Below are 23,627 nucleotides of genomic sequence, written 5' to 3' on the forward strand. Positions count from 1 at the left end.
TTGGGACAAGTTGGTTGATAGCCTTTTACTTATGTCTTCTTCATTTTTACTGATTTTGTCTTATATTAGTTATCGAGAAAGGGGTGCTAAAAACTCGAACTATAATTGTGAATTCATCTGTTTCTCTTTGTGGTTCTATCAGTTTTGTATTATGTATTTTAAGCTCTGTAATTAGGTGTATAATTTAGGATTTTTATGTTTTTTTAATAATTTAACCCATTTATTATTATGAAGTGACCACCTTTAACCCCGGTAATGTTCTGTATTCTGAAATCAACTTTACTGTATATTAATATATCTTTCCACCTTTATCTTAATTAATGTTAGCATGTTGTATAATTTTCTATGTTTTAACTTTTAACCTATTTGTATATATTAACCTATTTGTATATATTTAAAGGAGGTTTCTGTACAAAGCATATACTTAGGTCTGCATTTTTGTCTTTTCTGACAGTCACTGCATTTTAAATGGGGTGTTTACACTGTTTGCATTTAGTGTGGTATTGGTATGGCTGGGTATAAATCTACCATCTTGCTCTTTGTTTTCTATTTATCTTACTAGTTCTTAGCTCCCCCCAACAATATTCTGCGTTATTTTTTGTTAAACTTTTTAATGATTTCATTTTGTCTCCTTCGTTGGCTAATTAGCTGTAATCTTCTTGCTGATTGCCTTATGGTTTACATTAATAGTGTGCAGCTGTACCTTATATAAATTTACCTTCAATTAATGTTATACTACTTTATGAATGGTATAATAGTAAAGTTTCTATTTCCCCTCCTATTGGCCTTTGTGTTACTGTTAATATCACTTTACTTCTACATACGTTATAAACCACAAATGTACTATTATTATTTTTGCTTTAAACAGTAAATTATTTTTTAAAGATAACTTGTATTTTATATTTACCCATATATTTATCATTTTAAATGTTCTTTTTTGCTTTTTGTATATCCAGATACTATTTGATATCATTTCCCTTTTGCCTGAAGACCCTCTTTCACATTCCTTTTAGTGCAGGTCTTTTCATGATGAATTATTTCAGTTTTATGTGTCTGAAAAGTGCCTTCATTTCAGTTTCATTTTTGAAGAAAACTTAATTTTGGTCATTATTTAAAAAAATTTTTATCTCTTCTCTCCCTCCTGTTTCTCTTTTTTATTACTCAAATTACAACTAATTAGGCCATTTGACGTTGACCCACAGTTCAATGGTGTGCTGTTCTTTCTCTACCCCTCAGTTATTTTTTTCTCTGTGTTATATTTTGGGTAGTTTTTATTGACATATTTTCAAGTTCACTAATCCTCAATGTATTTTTTAAAAAAAATCTCTAGATATTCTATTTGAGATAGATAGGTAGATAGATGGATGGATAGATAGATCTATCTTCTGTATATCTACTTAACATGCTCAATCTCCTCTCTACCTTCTTCAACATATGCAGTGTAGTATAATAAATGTTTTACTATCTCTGTCTATTATTTCTATCCTGTTTTATTTCTGGGTCTCTTTCTATTGATATTTCTCCTTGTTACAAGTTATATTTTTTTACTTCTCTGCAGTGAATGCCACACCTCTTGAATTTTACGTTTTTGAGTGCTAAAGGTTTTCGTATTTCTATAATTATCTTTGATCTTTGTTTAGTATGCAGTTAAGCTATGTGGAACAGTTTGATCCTTTTTGTAACCTGGTTTTAAGTATTGCTAAGCAGAACCAGAGCAGTCTTTATCTTAGGGAGGAATTTTTCCTCATACTGAGGTAATATTCTCTGAGTACTTTGCATGTGAATTCTGAGGGTTTGCACTTTTGTTGGTGGGAACATGAAAAATTCTTGCCTCAACATAAACTTTATTTTTGGTTTGTTTTCTTGATTTATTCTTCAAGAAGGATGCTTTTTCTTCTTGGTTTGTTCTTTCCTCAGTCTCAGATAGTTTCTTCAAACTTATTCCTTCCTTAGTACTTAGCTAAAGATTTGAGGAAGACCCTTCTGCAAATCTCTAGAGCTCTTTTTGTGTGTCACATTTTCTTCTTTGCTACTCAACCCTATGAACTCTAGTTGTCCCTGGCCTCCCTAGACTGTTAATTCTGTCTCCTCATTCAGTAGGCCTGCTAGATTTTATCTGGGTTCCCCTTCCTTGTGCTGGAGCCTTGAAATTCTCTCTAGGCAGTAAACTGGGGCTATCATAAGCCTCGCCTTATATATTTTCTCTCTTTCAGGGATCATTGTCATTTCCTACCTGATATGCAGTGTCTTAAAATTTGTTACATACATTTTGTACAGATTTTTAATTGTTTTAGGTGGTGAATAAATCTGGCCCACATTCCTCATTATGACCATAAGTGGAGACTCTCATCTAATTTGTATCTTTATGCAAGCAAACAAATGATAAGTAAATATACATATATATCAGATCATTTGGTATAGAATATGTAAGTAAATTTTGTTATATGGTGTTTTCTCGTTCTTTTTTTTTTTACCTTCATTCCTCCTCCTTCCTTTTTTTTCTCTCTCTTACTTATATGTTATGTAGCATATGTAGATGACTTGTTACCATTTATTTTCCAGTTTTCTTGTTTTTTTACCTTATCATGTTTTTCTGTGTAGATGTTTTACACTTTTATTTAGTCAGATATATCAATCTATTTCTTTATGATCTCTGAGTTTTAAATTATGCTTAGAAGATTTTTTATATGTCAAGATTATCAACATATTTACCTGTGTCTTTTAAAACTCATCTTATGATTTAATTATATGAAGTTATTGACTCACTTTGAATTTATTGTAGTGAAAATAGTGTTTAATCAATTAAAAAATCTTAAATGAGGTGTATCTAGATTCCCAATTCTTGTTTAACTTCATGGAAAAAGCTGCCATCTTTCAAATTCCTTATTGTCATTCTTTTTTTCAAATTGTTGGAGTATTAAACATCTGAGGTATACAATTTAATTTACATCTACTAAGAGTAAGATTTTTCAACTATTTATAAAAATAAGGGAAACTAAATAGCAAAACATCTGTTGATCAATAAGTTAGTTTCTTTGCTCATTAATATTGGTGCTAATTAAAATGTTAGAATCCTTGACTTTTATTATATTAGACTCGGGAGACCTGGTGTTGATTGCTATTGCCAACATGAAAGTGGTGCAGCTGTCCTACAGCTCCAATTTTTGATCAATGAGGTAAGGATTATTTTTTGACTACTTAAATCACACACTCCCCCACTGCACAGTGAATCAGTTAATGTAATCTTTTAAATACTGTGATTCTAAGTGCTTAAATATATATGCATGCAATATTACTTCTGATTATATTTTTCACAAAAGACTGTACTCCTGTATTGGTTAATTTATTAAATTTTAAAGAAAAAAGATTGTATATGCCATATTCTGTTATTGTTACTATATAGCATAATTTAGTTTAATTATTTAAATTAAGAAAAAATCCTAATGTCTTTTGATTGCTTCACTGGCCATTAATTTTTTTTCTATACACTCACTTCCCACCAACTTAAATTTTGTAATTAAGGCCTAACTTCATATTTTATCTTTATCTTCCCTGAAATGATCCTTTTGCTTATATACGTATGGGCCCTTTTATCTGTATATATCTCCAAATACATTTGTTGGAATAGATATGCATTTGTAGTTATTTTTGTGTCCATAGTTATTATGGAAATTAGCTTTCCACTGTATCTACATTTTTATAAAATTATGGTGATGAGGAACTCTCTAAAAACAAAATATGTATTTATGAAGCTCAGAGAGGTTGCAGATATTCCATTAGTAGAAGGCTACTTTAGGCTTTCTTAAATCAGATTTTTATAGTGGAAATTAGAGTCTTCTAGAGCTTCTTTTATATTAAGTGAGCCAGTCAATGCAAAAATGCTTTAAAAGTTTGTGCCATGCCAAATGCAGGCACTTAGAAGATTGAACTCAGTGTCTCGGAAAAAAATGTTTGGTTATTTTCTCATGGCATGACAATGATCTTTCATTCAGTGTCTGCATATATTTGCATATATCTATATCTGTTTATCTTCCTAAGAACTTACAATTATAAGTGTGGGTAAAATGTCTCATAGAACTTCATATCAGAGGTAACCCAAGGCAAGAAAGATATTGGCAAATGTTCACTTTTCACTTCTCTTGGCTCAAAGTCTTTCTCAGAGGACTATGAGATCCTCTTTATTGACAAACGTAGCATATTTCACCATGTAGGCACACTTGCTATGGGGTACTGAAATGAGAAAGGAAGGTAAAGAAAACATTTGAAAAATATTTCATTGTAATAACTGCTCATTATTATCTAGAATGTCAGGCTTCTCGAGGTCTCAGTGATACTCTGTAGTTCCTTGTTGAGGGATCTCAGCTTTTTGCCTTCTGCATGGATGTATACTTACAGGCATAATTTGTTTCCATGTGATTTGTACTGGGTCTGATCCTTTGAGATTTGTCTTCCAGGTCCTAAGTTTGCCCCTGTGGTACATAACTAAGAATAAATAAAGACAAGCCTTCAACCTCCTTGCCTTGTTCACGTCATTTATCCTGAACTACTCGCCCTATGTACCTCACACAAAGCTTCTGTATCTTTTCCCAAACTTCCCAGTTTCTGACCTGACTGGTTTTTCTATTCTTAGTTTTAAGCATTTTCACAGATCTTTATAGTGCTTTTGGTAGGTTCACTTTGTTTTTATAAATGAACCTAGACACTGTGGTGTTGTGCTTACTTTCATGTGTCTGTCTCTGTTGGTGCTGTTATGCTTAGTGGTACCGTTCACTTCCCTCCGATGATAAGTCACATCTCAGTTTTATCACAGAATTAAGAATACTGGCAGGGCGCGGTGGCTCACGCCTGTAATCCTAGCACTTTGGGAAGTTAAGGTGGGTGGATCACGAGGTCAAGAGATCAAGACCATCCTGGCCAACATGGTGAAACCCCGTCTCTACTAAAATTACAAAAATTAGTTGGACGTGGTTGCACACACCTGTAGTCCCAGCTACTCAGGAGGCTGAGGCAGAAGAATTGCTTGAACCTGGGAGGCAGAGGTTGCAGTGAGCTAAGATCGCACCACTGCACTCCAGCCTGGCAACAGAGCGAGACTCCATCTCAAAAACAAACAAACAAACAAACAAAAAAAGAATACTGAATTCCTCACTAGAATTATTTAGGTATTACTGTAAGATATTATTGAATATATGCTACTTTAATAACATTGCCTTTGGCATGTTGTATCTTCTGTATAGCATGTAACTATCTCTTGTAGAGAATGTTTTATTGTTGTTACATATCATGTTCTATCCTCACCCCATCTCAGGTGAACTTCCACGGCTCTCTGAGAAATGAGACCAGTATACTGTATTCAAAAAAATCAAGTGTAACTCATCAAATGCTTCCAAGGAATCCTAATAAATTTCTCGTTTGTTTATAGGAAGCATAAGTACAGTATACAAATAAAACAGGCAAACAAACACAAAAATTCTCAAGGCTTATATATAGAATACCTCCTATTTCATTGAAGGAAATTATCTGAGTTCATGTTAAGATGTATATATCAATATATACATCTTTGAACATGTATGTATGTAATTAGATATAAATATGCAAATCATACAAATTTCTAAATATTTTCTTGGATATGATCTTTGATTATGTTTCTATTTTTATAAAGCCATTCCTCTCTGAGACTAAAATCACAGGTACCAAATATAAAGAGACCTATCATAGGATACATGAGCATTTTTTTGGCTTAGAAATTATTATAGAAGGGCATTTAGATTCCTATCTTCTCTCTTCTAATTCCTAAAGAAGAAATAAATGCTAGCAATTTCAATATCGTTCTTCCTAGCATCTAAATGGGATATCTGTGATTGATACTGTAAACTATGAGAGATTACTTCTAACAAAGTACTTTGGAAAATATAAAAAGCCTTTTAGGTATCTCTGGACAACCAAGGTTCTGAAAGATCACTCTTAGAGAACACATTTAATGCTCTGGATTTAGGATCTGTGAATGGGTAAGCATCGACATTTTCAGCTGGTTAGCTGTCATTATGGTAAAAGTTCTAACATTTTAAAATGATCTGATTTAACCCAGTCAAATAAATAGTTTAAGCATATATACAAAGTCATACAAACAGTTATTATCTGTCCACATGCTTTCTGCCACATTAAGAGGTAGAAAATATCCTATTGTATGCGAAATAGGATTCATTTGTATTTGGTGGTGCTGTATAAAAGGAATCTTAGTATAATTTTATAGTTATACTAAATTCTAGTTGGAGAAATGTTTTCTTTTATTATGGATATTTCCTTTATAATTGATGAAGCTTCTTGGACTATAAGAAGCAAATTAAATTATACCAAATATACGTTTTAGGAAGAATATACACTTTCCAAATATACAGAAAATTCTTGCAAAGGAGAATTTTTATATGACCTGTATTCAATTTTGTAAGACTGCATTGAATATTTTCTTCTCTGTAAGGCTATATAGTATATGTGTAAACAGTAGAAACAAAAACCATCCCTAAACTATTTTTTCCCAAAGAAAAACCTTTAATGGCCATAACAGTGCTATAATAATTAATCCTCTCTATTGGTAAATAAATATTCCTTAAGCTAGTCTCCCTGACCGTTGAAATGCAGTGGGTCAGTTGCCTCTTCTACTTTCAGCATTCTTACCCTTCCTGATTGAAGTTTATGCACCTATCCTTCCTTATATTTCTGAGATAACAAAAGTAACTCTTCAGGTAGTAAACATTGAGTAAATTAGCTTGTTTGTGATTAAAAAAACCCTAAATTAAGTAAATCACACACTTACTTTATCTTCTTTTTGTTCTAGGGTGCCTTGGTCAGTGCAAGTTCAGATGATACACTTCATTTGTGGAACCTTAGACAAAAAAGGCCAGCCATACTCCATTCTCTTAAATTTAACCGGGAACGGTAAGAACCTATGAATTAAACAATTTCTTAATGTACAACAAAATTATTTCCTGAGCAAGTTTTTGTTAACTTGACAGGCTTTTTTCCTCATAATCTCAACAGCTAGAAATAATTTAATGTTTATGCTTACTTTCATAGTGTTTTCTTTTTTGTAGAAAATGCGTAATTGATATAGATCCAGTCACCTACTAATGCAGTGTTTATTAGCTTAAGGAGCTTTTGGGCTGAGATTATGGGGTTTTCTATGTGTTGACTCATATTATCTTCAAAGAGAGATAATTTGACTTCCTTTCTTCCTATTAATATTTACAGGCCTTTTATTTCTTTCTCTTGCATGATTGCTCTGCCTAGGACTTCCAGTCTATGTTGACTAGGAATGGTGAGAGAGGGCATCCTTGTCTTGTTTTGGTTTTCAAGGGGAATGCTTCCAGGTTTTGCCCATTCAGTATGATGTTGGCTGTGAGTTTGTCATAGATGGCTCTTCTTATTTTGAAATATGTTCCTTTAATGTCTAGTTTGTTGAGGGGTTTTAACATGAAGGACATCGAATTATACCAGAAGACTTTTCTGCATCTATTGAGATAGTCATGTGGTTTTTGTTTTCAGTTCTGTTTATGTAGTAGATCGCATTTATGTATTTGTGATTATTGAACCAACCTTGCATCCTGGGATAAAGCCTGCTTGAGTGCGGTTGATTAGCTTTTTCACGTGCTGCAGGATTCAGTTTGCTAGTATTTTGTTGAGAATTTTTACATCTGTGTTCATCAAGGATATTGGCCTGAAGATTTTTTTGTTGTATTTCTGCCAGGTTTTGGTATCAGGATGAAGCTGGCCTCATAGAATCAGTTGGAGAGGAGTTCCTCCTCCTCAATTTTTTGGAGTAATTTCAGTTAGAATGGTACAAGCTATTCTTTATGCATCTGGTGGAATTTGGCTGTGAATCATTCTTGTCCTGGGTCCTTTATGGTTGGTAGGCTTTTTATTACCGATTTAATTTTGGAACTCTTTATTGGTCTGTCCAGGGATTCAATTTCTCCCTGGCTCAATCTTGGGAGTTTGTATGTTTCCAGGAATGTATTCATTTATTTTAGGTTTTCTAGTCTATGTGCATAGAGGTGTTCATAGCAGTCTCTGAGGGTTTTTTATATTTCTGTGGGGTTGGTGGTAATGTCTTTTTTGGCATTTATGATTGTTTATTTGGATCTTCTCTCTTTTTCTCTTTATTAGCCTAGCTAGTGGTCTATCATATTTCTTATGTCAAAAAACCAACTCTTGTACTCATTGATCTTTTGTATGGTTTTTTTGCCTCTTAGTTTCCTTCATTTCAGCTCTGATTTTAGTTATTTCTTGTCTTTTGCTAGCTTTGGGTTTGTTTTGTATTGTTTCTCTAGTTCCTCTAGGTGTAATGTTAGGTTTCTAATTTGAGATTTTATGAATTTTTGATGTGGACCTTTAGCACTATAAACTTTCCTCTTAGCACTACTTTAGCTGTGTCCTAGAGATTCTGGTATGTTTTCTTGGTTCTCAGTAGTTCGAGAGAATTTCTTGATGTGTGCCATAATTTCATTGTTTACCCAAAAGTCATTCAGGACCAGGTTGTTTAATTTCCATCCAATTGTATGGTTTTGAGCGATTTTCTTAGTATTGATTTTTATTTTTATTGCATTATGGCCTGAGAGTGTGGTTGGTATGGTTTCATTTTTTTAAGATTTTCTGAGGATTGTTTTATGTCCAATTGTGTGGTTGATTTTAGAGTATGTGCTATGTACAGATAAGAAAATGGTATATTCTGTTCCTTTTGGGTAGGGCATTTTGTAGATGTCTAATAGTTCCATTTGGTGAAGTGTTAAGTTTAGATCCTGAAAATCTTTGTTAATTTTCTGACTGGATGGTCTATCTAAAAACTGTCAGTAGGGTGTTGAAGTCTCCCACTATTATTGTGTGGGAATCTAAGTCTCTTTGTAGGTCTCTAAGAACTCGCTTTATGAATCTGGGTACTCCTGTGTTGGGTGCATATATATTTAGGATAGTTAGGCATTCTTGTTGAATTGAACCCTTTACCATTACATAATGTCCTTCCTTGTCTTTTTTGATCTTTGTTAGCTTAAAGTATGTTTTGTCTGAAATAGCAACCCCTGCTTTTTTCTGACTGCCATTTGCTTGGTAGATTTTCCTCTATCCCTTTACTTTGAGCCTATGGGTGTCATTACATGTGAGATGGGTCTCTTGAAGACAGCATACCATTCAGTCCTGCTTCTTTATACAGCTTGCCACTGTGTGCCTTTTAATTGGAGCATTTAGCCAATTTACATTCAAGTTTAATATTTATGTGTGTGGATTTGATCCTTTCATCATGTTTCTAGCTGGCTATTGTGCATACTTGTTAGTGTGGTTGCTTTATAGGGTCAACAGTTTGTATACTTAAGTGTCTTTCTGTAGTAGCTTATAACAGTCTTTGCTTTCCATATTTAGCACTCTTTTCAGGACCTCTTGTAAGGCAGGTCTGGTGGTCATAAATTCCCTTAGCATTTGCTTATCGGGAAAGGATCTAATTTCTCCTAGGTTTATGAAGCTTAGTTTGGCTGGATATGAAATTCTTGCTTGGAAATTGTTTTATTTAATAAGGCTGAATATAGACCCCCAATTTCTTCTGGCTTGTAAGGTGTCTATTGAAAGGTCCTCTGTTAGCCTGATGGGGTTTCCTTTGTAGGTGACATGCCCCTTCTCTCCAGTTGCCTTTCACTTTTTCCTTTTTCTTTCAGCCTTGGAGAATCTAATTATGTGTCTTGGCCGTGGTCTTTTTGTGTAGTATCTCACGCTGGTTCTCTGCATTTCCTGAATTTGTATTTTGGCCTCTCTAGTGAGGCTGGGGACGTTTTCATGGGTGATATTCTGAAATATACTTTCCAAGTTGCTTGCTCTCTCCTTATCTCTTGCAGGGATACTAATGAATTGGAGATTTGGTCTCTTTACATAATCCTTTATTTTTTGAGCGTTTTGTTCATTTTCTTTCTCTGACTGAGTTAGTTCAGAGAACCAGTCATTGAGCTCTCAGATTCTTTCCTGAACTTGGTCTATTATTCTGTACTTGCAATTACATTGTGAAATTCTTGTAGTGTGTTTTCCACTCTATCAGATCAGTTTGAGTCTTTTTTTTTTTTTTAAGACAGAGTCTTGCTCTATTGCCCAGGCTGGAGTGCAGTGGCACAATCTTGGCTCACTGCAACCTCCACCTCCCTGGTTTGAGTGATTATCCTGCCTCAGCCTCCTGAGTAGCTGGGACTACAGGTGCTGGGAGCCCAGGTCAAGAGGCACTGCCCAGTGAAGAGTAGTGGAGGCATGTGGACAAGTCTGGCTGCTTTTCCATAAAGTGGCTGTGTTGTGCTAGAGGTTTGTATCGGTCCCCAACCACTATACGTCCTCTCAATCCCAAGGGCAACAGGAGCAAGGGCTGCAGGGCAGCAAAAATGGTGGCCTGCTTGCTCCTTCTGTGAGCTCTGTCCCAGAAAAGCACAGAGCTGCTACTAGCCTGAGAGCCTAGGTAGGGGGTGGCTAGAGACCCGGGTAGGGAGACACTGCCCAGAGAACCATAGCAGGGTTGGGGACCCATGTAGAAAACAGTCTGCTGCTTTTCTGTAAGGTGGCTGCACTGTGCTAGGGGTTTATGGTAGTCCCTAATCACTGTGTACCCTCCTGATCTTGAGGGCATCAGTGGGGAAGGTTGTAGGGCAACAAACCTGGTGGCCTGCCTTTCCCACTGAGAGCTCTGTCCCAGGGAAGTGGAGAGCTGGTAGTGGCCTAAGAGTCCAGTGTGGGGTGGTTGAGGTTCTAGGTCAGGAGGCCTTGCTCAGTGAGAAGTAGCAGGGGTGGGGGCTCCTGTGGAAAACAATCTGGCTACGTTTCCTTAAGGTGGCTGCCTTTTACTGAGTGTCTACGATTGCCCCTAATCACTGCGTACACTCCCTAGCCTGAGGGCAAACAGGAGGGAGGGTTGTGGTTGTGTTCTGCCTCTCCCTCTAGGAGCTTGTCCCAGAAAAGCACAGAGCTGCTCCTGATCCGAGAATTCTGGTAGGGCTGTGGTGGTCTCACTAGTGTCCCAGGCCCGTGGGTCTTATCCTGCAAGGTGCTGCAGAGACAAGGCCTGTAGCACCTTGCAGGATAAGGTCTACTGGGCCTGGTTACTCTTCAGCCGCATGGATTCAGCCCCTTTCCTGGAGACGTGAGGGAGCCTGGCCTCCTCCATTGCTAGAGCTGCATCTGCTGGTGTTGAGGTGCCTGGGGATCCAGCACTCCTGGGAGTCTGTGAGTACCTGAGTGATGGCTCTGCCAAGACTCCACATAACTCTTTGCATGTTTGTCTGGAAGCCCTGGTAGCAGGGATGATGAGAAATCTCCTGATCCTGAGTCCAAGGATGCAAAGGTCCATGACAGAAGTGTGAATCCCTGGGGACTCTCACTCACTCACTGTTCCCTGTGATGCGAGGACTCCTCTGGCTCCATGCCACTTCTGGGTGGGCAATTGTCCTGTCTTGCTCTTCTCTGTTCACTGTGGGTGATGCTGTTTCCCTGATAAATCCGCATGTTTCCACCTGGATGTTCTGGTTGAAGAGCTAGTGTCCATTCACCACTGTTTCTTCTCTCCATGAGAGTGGTGCTTATTACCCACTTCTACTCAGCTATCTCACCCCAAATCTCTAAACTTAGTCTTTTTTTTTTTTTTAAGAGGAAAGGAATTTATATTTTAGACATTTGTTGAAACTAGATAGGACTTATTTCTTTAGTCCTAATTCTGGTTATTTTAGTTTAAAATAAGTAATGTAGCAGAAATTTCGAGGATATCAAAAAACTTTAAGATCAGTAAAGAGTTGTTCAGAAGAGAGTGGGGGCCAATATTCAACATTCTTAAAGAAAAGAATTTTCAACCCAGAATTTCATATCCAGCCAAACTAAGCTTCATAAATGAAGGAGAAATAAAATACTTTACAGACAAGCAAATGCTGAGAGATTTTGTCACCACCAGGCCTGCCCTAAAAGAGCTCCTGAAGGAAGCACTAAACATGGAAAGGAACAACTGGTACCAGCCACTGCAAAAACATGCCAAAATGTAAAGACCATCAAGGCTAGGAAGAAACTGCATCAACTAACGAGCAAAATAACCACCTAACATCATAATGACAGGACCAAATACACACATAACAATATTAACTTTCAGTGTAAATGGACTAAATGCTCCAATTAAAAGACACAGACTGGCAAATTGGATAAAGAGTCAAGACCTATCAGTGTGCTGTATTCAGGAAACCCATCTCATGTGCAGAGACACACATAGGCTCAAAATAAAGGGATGGAGGAAGATCTACCAAGCAAATGGAAAACAAAAAAAAGCAGGGGTTGCAATCCTAGTCTCTGATAAAACAGACTTTAAACCAACAAAGATCAAAAGAGAAAAAGAAGGCCATTACATAATGGTAAAGGGATCAATTCAACAAGAAGAGCTAACTATCCTAAATATATATGCATCCAATACAGGAGCACCCAGATTCATAAAGGAAGTCCTGAGTGACCTACAAAGAGACTTAGACTCCCACACAATAATAATGGGAGACTTTAACACCCCACTGTCAACATTAGACAGATCAACGAGACAGAAAGTTAACAAGGATACCCAGGAATTGTACTCAGCTCTGCACCAAGCAGACCTAATAGACATCTACAGAACTCTCCACCCCAAATCAACAGAATATACATTTTTTTTCAGCAGCACACCACACCTATTCCAAAATTGACCACATAGTTGGAAGTAAAGCACTCCTCAGCAAATGTAAAAGAACAGAAATTGTAACAAACTGTCTCTCAGACAACAGTGCAATGAAACTAGAAGTCAGGACTAAGAAACTCACTCAAAACCGCTCAACTACATGGAAACTGAACAACCTGCTCCTGAATGACTACTGGGTACATGACGAAAAGAAGGCAGAAATAAAGATGTTCTTTGAAACCAACGAAAACAAAGACACAACATACCAGAATCTCTGGGACATATTCAAAGCAGTGTGTAGAGGGAAATTTATAGCACTAAATGCCCACAAGAGAAAGCAGGAAAGATCCAAAATTGACACCCTAACATCACAATTAAGAGAACTAGAGAAGCAAGAGCAAACACATTCAAAAGCTAGCAGAAGACAAGAAATAACTAAAATCAGAGCCGAACTGAAGGAAATAGAGACACAAAAAAACCCTTCAAAAAATTAATGAAGCCAGGAGCTGGTTTTTTGAAAAGATCAACAAAATTGATAGACTGCTAGCAAGACTAGTAAAGAAGAAAAGAGAGAAGAATCAAATAGATGCAATAAAAAATGATAAAGGGGATATCACCACCGATCCCACAGAAATACAAACTACCATCAGAGAATATTACAAACACCTCTACGCAAATAAACTAGAAAATCTAGAAGAAATGGATAAATTCCTGGACACATACACCCTCCCAAGACTAAACCAGGAAGACGTTGAATATCTGAATAGACCAAAAACAGGCTCTGAAATTGTGGCAACAATCAATAGCTTACCAACCAAAAAAAGTCCAGGACCAGATGGATTCACAGCCGAATTCTACCCGAGGTACAAGGAGGAGGTGGTACCATTCCTTCTGAAACTATTCCAATCAATAGAAAAAGAGGAATCCTCCCTAACTCATTTTATGAGGCCAGCATCATCCTGGCATCCAGGCTTTGATACCAAAGCCTGGCAGAGACATAACCAAAAAAGAGAATTTAAGACCAATATCCCTGATGAACATCGATGCAAAAATCCTCAATAAAATACTGGCAAACCAAATCCAGCAGCATATTAAAAAGCTTCTCCACCATGATCAAGTGGGCTTCATCCCTGGGATGGAAGGCTGGTTCGATATACGCAAATCAATAAATGTAATCCAGCATATAAAGAGAACCAAAGGCAAAAACCACATGATTATCTCAATAGATGCATAAAAGGCCTTTGACAAAATTCAACAACCCTTCATGCTAAAAACTCTCAATAAATTAGGTATTGATGGGACATATCTGAAAATAATAAGAGCTATCTATGACAAACCCACAGTCAATATCATATTGAATGGGCAAAAACTGGAAGCATTCCCTTTGAAAACTGGCACAAGACAGGGATGCCCTCTCTCACCACTCCTATTCAACATAGTATTGGAAGTTCTGGCCAGGGCAATTAGGCAGGAGAAGGAAATAAAGGGTATTCAATTAGGAAAAGAGGAAGTCAAATTGTCCCTGTTTGCAGATGACGATTGTGTATCTAGAAAACCCCATTGTCTCAGCCCAAAATCTCCTTAAGCTGATAAGCAACTTCAGCAAAGTCTCAGGATGCAAAATCAATGTACAAAAATCACAAGCATTCTTATACACAAATAACAGACAAACAGAGAGCCAAATCATGAGTGAACTCCCATTCACAATTGCTTCAAAGAGAATAAAATACCTAGGAATCCAACTTACAGGGACGTGAAGGACCTCTTCAAGGAGAACTACAAACCACTGCTCAAGGAAATAGAGGATACAAACAAGTGGAAGAACATTCCATGCTCATGGGTAGGAAGAATCAATATCATGAAAATGGCCATATTGCCCAAGATAATTTATAGATTCAATGCCATCCCCATCAAACTACCAATGACTTTCTTCACAGAATTGGAAAAAACTACTTTAAAGTTCATATGGAGCTAAAAAAATCCCCCATTGCCAAGTCAATCCTAAGCCAAAAGAACAAAGTCGGAGGGATCACACTCCCTGATTTCAAACTATGCTACAAGGCTACAGTAACCAAAACAGCATGGTACTGGTACCAAAACAGAGATATAGATCAATGGAACAGAACAGAGCCCTCAGAAATAATGCCGCATATCTACAACTATCTGATCTTTGCCAAACCTGACAAAAACAAGAAATGCGGAAAGGATTCCCTATTTAATAAATGGTGCTGGGAAAACTGGCTAGACATGTGTAGAAAGCTGAATTTGGATCCCTTACACCTTATACAAAAATTAATTCAAGATGGATTAAAGACTTACATGTGAGACCTAAAACCATAAAAACCCTAGAAGAAAACCTAGGCAATACCATTCAGGACATAGGCATGGGCAAGGACTTCATGTCTAAAGCACCAAAAGCAATGGCAACAAAAGCCAAAATTGACAAATGGGATCTAATTAAACTAAAGAGCTTCTGCACAGCAAAAGAAACTACCATCAGAGTGAACAGGCAACCTACAAAATGGGAGACAATTTTCGCAACCTACTCATCTGACAAAGGGCTAATATCCAGAATCTACAATGAACTCAAACAAATTTACAAGAAAAAAACCAAACAACCCCATCAAAAAGTGGGCAAAGGATATGAACAGACACTTCTCAAAAGAAGACATTTATGCAGCCAAAAGACACATGAAAAAATGCTCATCATCACTGGCCATCAGAGAAATGCAAATCAAAACCACAATGAGATACCATCTCACACCAGTTAGAATGGCAATCATTAAAAAGTCAGGAAACAACAGGTGCTGGAGAGGATGTGGAGAAATAGGAACACTTTTACATGGTTGGTGGGACTGTAATCTAGTTCAACCATTGTGGAAGTCAGTGTGGCGATTCCTCAGGGATCTAGAACTAGAAATACCATTTGACCCAGCCATCCCATTACTGGGTATATACCCAAAGGATTATAAATCATGCTGCTATAAAGACACATGTGCACGAATGTTTATTGCGGCACTATTCACAATAGCAAAGACTTGGAACCAACCCAAATGTCCAACAACGATAGACTGGATGAAGAAAATGTGGCACATATACACCATGGAATACTATGCAGCCATAAAAAATGAAGAGTTCATGTCCTTTGTAGGGACATGGATTAAACTGGAAACCATCATCTCAGCAAACTATCACAAGGACAAGAAAGCAAACACCGCATGTTCTCACTCACAGGTGGGAATTGAACAATGAGAACACATGGACACAGGAAGGGGAACATCACACTCCAGGGCCTGTTGTGGGGTGGGGGGAGGGGTGAGTGATAGCATTAGGAGATATACCTAATGGTAAATGACGAGTTAATGGGTGCAGCACACCAACATGGCATATGTATACATATGTCACAAACCTGCACATTGTGCACATGTGCCGTAAAACTTATAGTATAATAATAATAAAATTTTAAAAAGAGTTGTTTTACTGTTTCTTTTTCTTTACCAGTAAAATATTACCTATTTAGATCACCATATTGATTTTATCTTTCTCTCTGTTTGTAAGATTTTTCTTCTAATACTTTGAATAGATCTGACTGTATAGTTTTATGTGGATGGACAGAGTGTTTTTATTTCCCCTCACAATTGGAATGTTGAAGGCAATGTTCTGGCCCCTTTTATGGACTTTTTGGGAGGAAGAATTGATTAGTGGCGATGATTTCCAATTGTGATTTTATTATCTCAACTGAGTTAGATTAATTGGTAGAAACATAAAAGAGCAAGCTGACAGATTTGAGATAAGTTTTAATCACAGGAAGTTTGAAAATGTTTTAATGCTTACATTAAAGATAAATGTGATATTTATCTCTTAAGAAAGATACATACATATTGTCATGTAACATGAGAATATTCATTATGATCATAACTTATTGGAGGAGATAAAATTATCTATCAAAGTATGGTGAATGGGAGGTTCAGGTCCTGTAGGAGAATTTAACCAAGCATCTTTTGGGACATTCTCCAAAACATCTGATATTAGCCGTTTAATTCTGTAAATTTTCTAAGTACTCTTATGTTTATGCTAAATGTGTTTCAGTTTATAAATTTATACTATAAATTTTAGCTTATTTTATTAGGGCACCTACAGTCTTTAGTCTTACAATTTTTGAAGGCAGAATCCAGCCTTAGATTGTTAAGTAATAGGCTTTCATTATTATTATTACTATTATTGGAGTATTATTATTGAAGACAGGGTCCTGCTCTGTCTCCCAGGCTGGAGTGCAGTGGTGTGATCCTAGCTCACTGCAGCCTCAAACTCCTGGGCTCAAGCAATCCTCCCGCCTCAGCCTCCTTAGTGCTGGGACTATGGGCATGTGCTACCACGCCCAGCTATTTCTTTTTTTTAAAGTAGAGATGGTTTCTTACTATGCTTTTTTTGAGACAGGGTCTCACTCTGTCACCTAAGCTGGAGTACAGTAGCATCAGCTTGGCTCACACAACCTTGAATTCCTGGGCTACAGCAGTCCTTCCACCTTAGCCTCCTGAGGTGTGCACTATGATGCCTGACTAATGTTATTTATTTATTTATTTATTTATTTTTGTAGAGACAGATTCTCTCCATGTTGCCCAGGCTGGTTTCAAATTCCTGGGCTCAAGCAATCCTCCCACCTTAGCCTCCCAAAGTGCTGGGATTAGAGGCATGAGCCACTGTGCTTGGCCTGGGGTCTCACTGTGTTGCCTAGGCTAGACTTGAACTACTGGGCTCAAGCTATCCTCCTGCCTTGGCCTTACAAAGTATTAGGATTACAAGTATGAACCTTTGCATCTGGTAAGGCTTATATATTAAAGCCTTTCTGGTGGATGATCCTTGGACTTCTTACAAATACGATTTTAAACCTAAATAAGGAAGAAAAAAATGTCTTGATTTTTGTAATGCATGATCTGAGTAATGAATAAAATAAAACATTCATATTTTAGGCATAGCAGTCCTTGCTATCACAATCATAAATTTATGGAATACTGGAGAAAGCACAGAGTTGTTTTATATGGCTTTTGAGTGAAATTCAAATGTAGGCTACGATATACAGACCCTTAAATTATCTGTACTTATTATGTATATTTAATTTTTCTTACTCTAGTGTTCTGCTACTTACTATCAGAGAATTTCTGAAAACTATTAACTAAACTGGAAGGAAGCAATATTTTGTTGAAAACTCCATAATTTATGAAATCTCTGGCAAACTGGATCCATCTGAATTGGCTTTTGCAGACCCAATTTATAACCCACATTTAAAATATTATTTTATAAAGGCAATTTGAACTGGCTTTGATTCTTTTCAAAGTGTTGCATAACTAATATATTTACTGGGTTTGACATTCAAAAGGTACAACAGTATATACAATAAAGGATCTTTCTTCTATTCCTGTGCCCTGGACACTTACTTACTTCCCCTCAGCAGAGCTAAACAGTGTAATTAATTTGTTGTTTCTTTATAGACGTTCATTAAATACATATATAAGCAAATATAATATGTAACATAATTTTCTTTCTTATATGTACATAAGCCAAATAGAAAACCATATATTTTTACATATATCATATATAGAGAGAATATCATTTTTTTTGTTAAACAAATTAGCAAGACCTTTAAACAAATTAGCAAGGTCTTTATAATATATTATAAAGAGGGAAAAAAGCGACACAAAATATACATATATATTTATATATATTTTATTACACACAATATATTGTTAAACAAATTAGCAAGATCTTTAGAATATATTATAAAGAAGGAAGAAAGCAAGACAGAAAACTGCATAACATGCTACATAACAATGAAAATAAATAAACTACCGTTAAATGCAACATGGATGAAACTCATAAATACAGTGCTGAGCAAAAGAAGCCGAAAGCAAACTACATATATATTATTCCATTTTTGTATGTGTCAAAAAACAGGCAAAATTAATGCTACATGTTAATGTAGCATGTTATACAGTTTTGTGTCTTGCTTTTTTCCCTCTATAGTATATTCTAAAGGATCACTCTTTATATAGACTTTCCCTATTTCTTTGTTTGTTTGTAAATTTTACTGAATCATCAGGAAACTGTTTAAATCTTAAGTGTACACCTTGAAATAACTTTGCCGTTGTGTGACAAACACCTAAATCAAGATACAGAAAATTACTAGATTCATAGAAACTCCCCTATGTTACCTTCCAGTCACTTACCCCCAGGTATCCTAATTTCCATCTCTATAGATTAATTTTGCCTGTTTTTGACACATATAAAAATGGAATAATATATATATAGTTCTTTGCTTTTGGATTCCTTTGCTCAGCACTGTATTTATGAATTCCATCCATGTGGCATTTAGCTGTAGTTTATTTTCATTGTTATGTACTATTCTATTTAATGGATATTCTGCAATTTGATTAACCATTCTATTTTAGTTCTCTTTCTTAAACTTAACTTTTGCATTTCTATTTTTTATAACATTTCTTTAGAAAATATATCAATAATTTGGTATAATAATAAAAATTTTAAAATTCTTTTTATATCTCTTTTTTTCTATCTCTCATTCTCTCTCTCTCACTCTCTCTATCTTCCAAATACATACTATAGCCTGACTCTTCATATTGTTTTCTGTCTCCCAAGTAGCATAACACCTTGCTCTTTTATTTATATTTTTTGTTGTTGTTGTTTTTTTTAAATTTTTTATTATACTTAAAGTTTTGGGATACATGTGCAGAAAGTGCAGGTTTGTTACATAGGTATACAAGTGCCATGGTGGTTTGCTGCACTCATCAATCCGTCATCTACATTAGGTATTTCTAGTAATGCTATCCCTCCCCTACACCCCCATCACCCAACAGGACCAGTGTGTGATGTTCCCCTCCCTGTGTCCATGTGTTCTCATTGTTCGCCTCCCACTTATGAGTGAGAATATGCGGTGTTTGGTTTTCTGTTCTTGTGTTAGTTTGCTGAGAATCGTGGTTTCCAGCTTCATCCATGTCCCTGCAAAAGACATGAACTAATCCTTTTCTATGGCTGCATAGTATTCCATGGTGTACATGTGCCACATTTACTTTATCCAGTCTATCACTGATGGGCATTTGGGTTGGTTGCAAGTCTTTGCTACTGTGAACAGTGCTGCAATAAGCATGCATGTGCATGTGTCTTTATAGTAGAATAATTTCTAATCCTTTGGGTATATACCCAGTAATGGGATGGCTGGGTCAAATGGTATTTCTGATTCTAGATCCTTGAAGAATCGCCACACTCTCTTCCACAATGGCTGAACTAATTTACACTCCCACCAACAGTGTAAAAGTGTTCCTATTTCTCCAAATCCTCTCCAGCATCTGTTGTTTCCTGACTTTTTAATTATAGCCATTCTAACTGGTGTGAGATGGTATCTCATTGTGGTTTTGATTTGCATTTCTCTAATGACCAGTGATGATGAGCTGTTTTTCATATGTTTGTTGGCTACATAAATGTCTTCTTTTGAGGAGTGTCTGTTCATATCCTTTGCCCACTTTTTTATGGGGTTGTTTTTTTCTTGTAAATTTGTTTAAGTTCTTTGTAGATTCTGGATATTAGCCTTTGTCAAATGGATAGATTGCAAAAAATGTTCTCCCATTCTGTGGGTTGCCTGTTCACTCTGATGATAGTTTCTTTTGCTGTGCAGAATCTCTTTAGTTTAATTAGATCCCATTTGTCAATTTTGCCTTTTGTTGCCATTGCTTTTGGTGTTTTAGTCATGAAGTCTTTGTCCATGCCTATGTCCTGAATGGTATTGCCTAGATTTTCTTCTAGAGTTTTTATGATTTTAGGTCTTACGTTTAAGTCTTCAATCCATCTTGAGTTAATCTTTGTATAAGGTGTAAGGAAGGGGTCCAGTTTCAGTTTTCAGGATGTGGCTAGCCAGTTTTCCCAACACCATTTATTAAATAGAGAATCCTTTCCTTATTGCTTGTTTTAGTCAGGTTTGTCAAAGATCAGATAGTTGTAGATGTGTGGTGTTATTTCTGAGGCCTCTGTTGTGTTCCATTGGTCTGTATATCTGTTTTGTTACCAGTACCATGGTGTTTTCATTACTGTAGCCTTGTAGTATAGTTTGAAGTCAGGTAGTATGGTGCCTCCAGCTTTGTTCTTTTTGCTTAGGATTGTCTTGGCTATGTGGGTTCTTTTTTGGTTCTATATGAAATTTAAAGTAGTTTTTTTTCTAATTCTGTGAAGAATGTCAGTGGTAGCTTGATGGGGATAGCATTGAATCTACAAATTACTTTGGTCAGTATGGCCATTTTCACCATACTGATTCTTCCTATCCATGAGCATGGAATGTTTTTCCGTTTGTTTGTGTCCTCTCTTATTTCCTTGAGCAGTGGTTTGTAGCTCTCCTCGAAGAGGTCCTTCACATCCCTTGTAAGCTGTATTCCTACGTATTTTATTCTGTTAGTAGCAATGGTGAATGGGAGTTCACTCATGATTTGGCTGTTTGTCTATTATTGGTGTCTAGGAATGCTTGTAATTTTTGCACATTGATTTTGTATTCTGAGACTTTGCTTAAGTTGCTTATCAGCTTAAGGAGATTTGGGGCTGAGACTATGGGGTTTTCTAAATATATAATCATGTCATCTGCAAACAAAGACAATTTGATTTCCTCTCTTCCTATTTGAATACCCTATATTTCTTTTGCTTGCCTGATTGCCCTGGCTAGAACTTCCAATACTATGTTGAATAGGAGTGGTGAGAGAGGGCATCCTTGTCTTATGCTAGTTTTGAAAGGGAATGCTTCCAGTTTTTGCCCATTCAGTATGATATTGGCTGTGGGTTTGTCATAAATAGCTCTTATTATTTTGAGATACGTTCCATCAGTACCTAGTTTATTGAGTGTTTTTAGCATGAAATGTTGTTGAATTTTGTCAAAGGCCTTTTCTGCATCTTTTGAGATAATCATGTGGTTTCTGTCATTTGTTCTGTTTATGTGATGGATTATGTTTATTGATTTGCATATGTTGAACCAGCCTTGCTTCCCAGGGATGAAGCTGACTTGATTGTGGTGGATAAGCTTTTTGATGTGCTGCTGGACTTGGTTTGTCAGTATTTTATTGAAGATTTTCACATCGATATTCATCAGGGATATTGGCCTGAAATTTTCCTTGTTTGTTGTGTCTCTGCCAGATTTTGGTGTCAGGATGAAGCTGGCCTCATAAAATGAGTTAGGGAGGAGTCCCTCTTTTTCTATTGTTTGGAATAGTTTCAGAAGGAATGATACCAGCTCCTCTTTGTACCTCTGGTAGAATTCAGCTGTGAATCTGTCTTGTTCTGGACTGTTTTTGGTTGTTAGGCTATTAATTACTGCCTCAATTTCAGAATTTGTTATTGGTCTATTCAGGGATTCGACTTCTTCCTAGTTTAGACTTGGGAGGTTATATGTGTTCAGGAATTTATCCATTTCTTCCAGATTTTCTAGTTTATTTCCATAGAGGTGTTTATAGTATTCTCTGATGGTAGTTTGTATTTCTGTGGGATCAATGGTGATATCCACTTTATCATTTTTTTACTGCATCTATTTGATTCTTTTCTCTTCTTCTTTATTAGTCTGGCTAGCGGTCTATCTATTTTGTTGATCTTTTCAAAAAACCAGCTCCTGGATTTATTGATTTTTTTGAAGGGTTTTTCGTGTCTCTATCTCCTTCAGTTCTGCTCTGATCTTAGTTATTTCTTGTCTTCTGCTACCTTTTGAATATGTTTGCTCTTGCTTTTTTAGTTCTTTTAATTGTGATGTTAGGGTATTCATTTTAGATCTTTCCCACATTCTCCTGTGGGCATTTAATGCTATAAATTTCCATCTAAACACTGCTTTAGCTGTGTCCCAGAGATTCTGGTACGTTGAGTCTTTGTTCTCATTGGTTTCAAAAAACATCTTTATTTCTGCCTTAATTTTGTTATTTACCCAGTAGTCATTCAGGAGCATGTTGTTCAGTTTCCATGCAGTTGTGTGGTTTTGAGTGAGTTTCTTAACCCCGAGTTCTAATTTGATTGCACTGTGGTCTGAGAGACTGTTCATTATGATTTCTGTTCTTTTGCATTTGCTGAGGAGTGTTTTACTTCCAGTTATGTGGCCAATTTTAGAATAAGTATGATGTGGTGCTGAGGTGAAAGCATATTCTCTTGATTTGGGGTGGAGAGTTCTGTAGATGTCTATTAGGTCCACTTGGTTGAGAGCTGATATCAAGTCCTGAACATCCTTGTTAATTTTTTGTCTTGTTGATCTAATATTGACAGTGGGGTGTTAAAGTCTCTCACTATTATTGTGTGGGAGTCTAATTCTCTTTGTAGGTCTCTAAGAACTTGCCTAGTGAATCCAGGTGCTCCTGTATGTGGTGCAGATATATTTAGGATAGTTAGCTCTTCTTGTTGCATTGTTCCCTTTACTATTATGTAATGCCCTTCTTTGTCTCTGTTGATCTTTGTTGGTTTAAAGTCTGTTTTATCAGAGACAGGGATTGCAACCCCTGCTTTATTTTGCTTTCCATTTGCTTGGTAAATGTTCCTCCATCCCTTTATTTTGAGCCTATGTGTGTCTTTGCACATGAGATGGGTCTCCTGAATACACTCTGATGGGTCTTGACTATTTATCCAGTTTGCCAGTCTGTGTCTTTTAATTGGGGCATTTAGCCTGTTTACAATTAAGGCTAATATTGTTATGTGTGAATTTGATCCTGTCATTATGAAGCTAGCTGGTTATTTTTCCTGTTAGTTGATATAGTTTCTTCGTAGAGTCGATGGTCTTTACAATTTGGTATGTTTTTGCAGGTGCTGGTACCAGTTGTTCCTGTTCATGTTTAGTGCTTCCTTCAGGAGCTCTTGAAAGGCAAAGCCGCCAGGAAGCTTTTGTAAGGCAGGCCTGGTGGTGACAAAATCTCTCAGC

General features: G+C 36.4%; 1 protein-coding gene across 7 annotated transcripts in view; it reads left to right on the plus strand.

Moving 5' to 3' along the window:
* STXBP5L (syntaxin binding protein 5L) overlaps window positions 1-23,627 on the plus strand; it is a 507,233-nt gene that overhangs the window by 128,599 nt on the left and 355,007 nt on the right. For all 7 annotated transcript variants that reach the window (XM_003825169.4, XM_008950467.3, XM_003825168.4 and 4 more), the window contains exons 4-5: window positions 3,095-3,176; window positions 6,836-6,936. In XM_003825169.4, coding sequence (XP_003825217.1) covers window positions 3,095-3,176; window positions 6,836-6,936 — 183 coding nt within the window. The remainder of the gene's footprint in view (window positions 1-3,094; window positions 3,177-6,835; window positions 6,937-23,627) is intronic.

This window comes from Pan paniscus, chromosome 2 (genome assembly GCF_029289425.2).
Source record: "Pan paniscus chromosome 2, NHGRI_mPanPan1-v2.0_pri, whole genome shotgun sequence".
In the NCBI taxonomy this organism is placed as follows: Eukaryota; Metazoa; Chordata; class Mammalia; order Primates; family Hominidae; genus Pan; species Pan paniscus.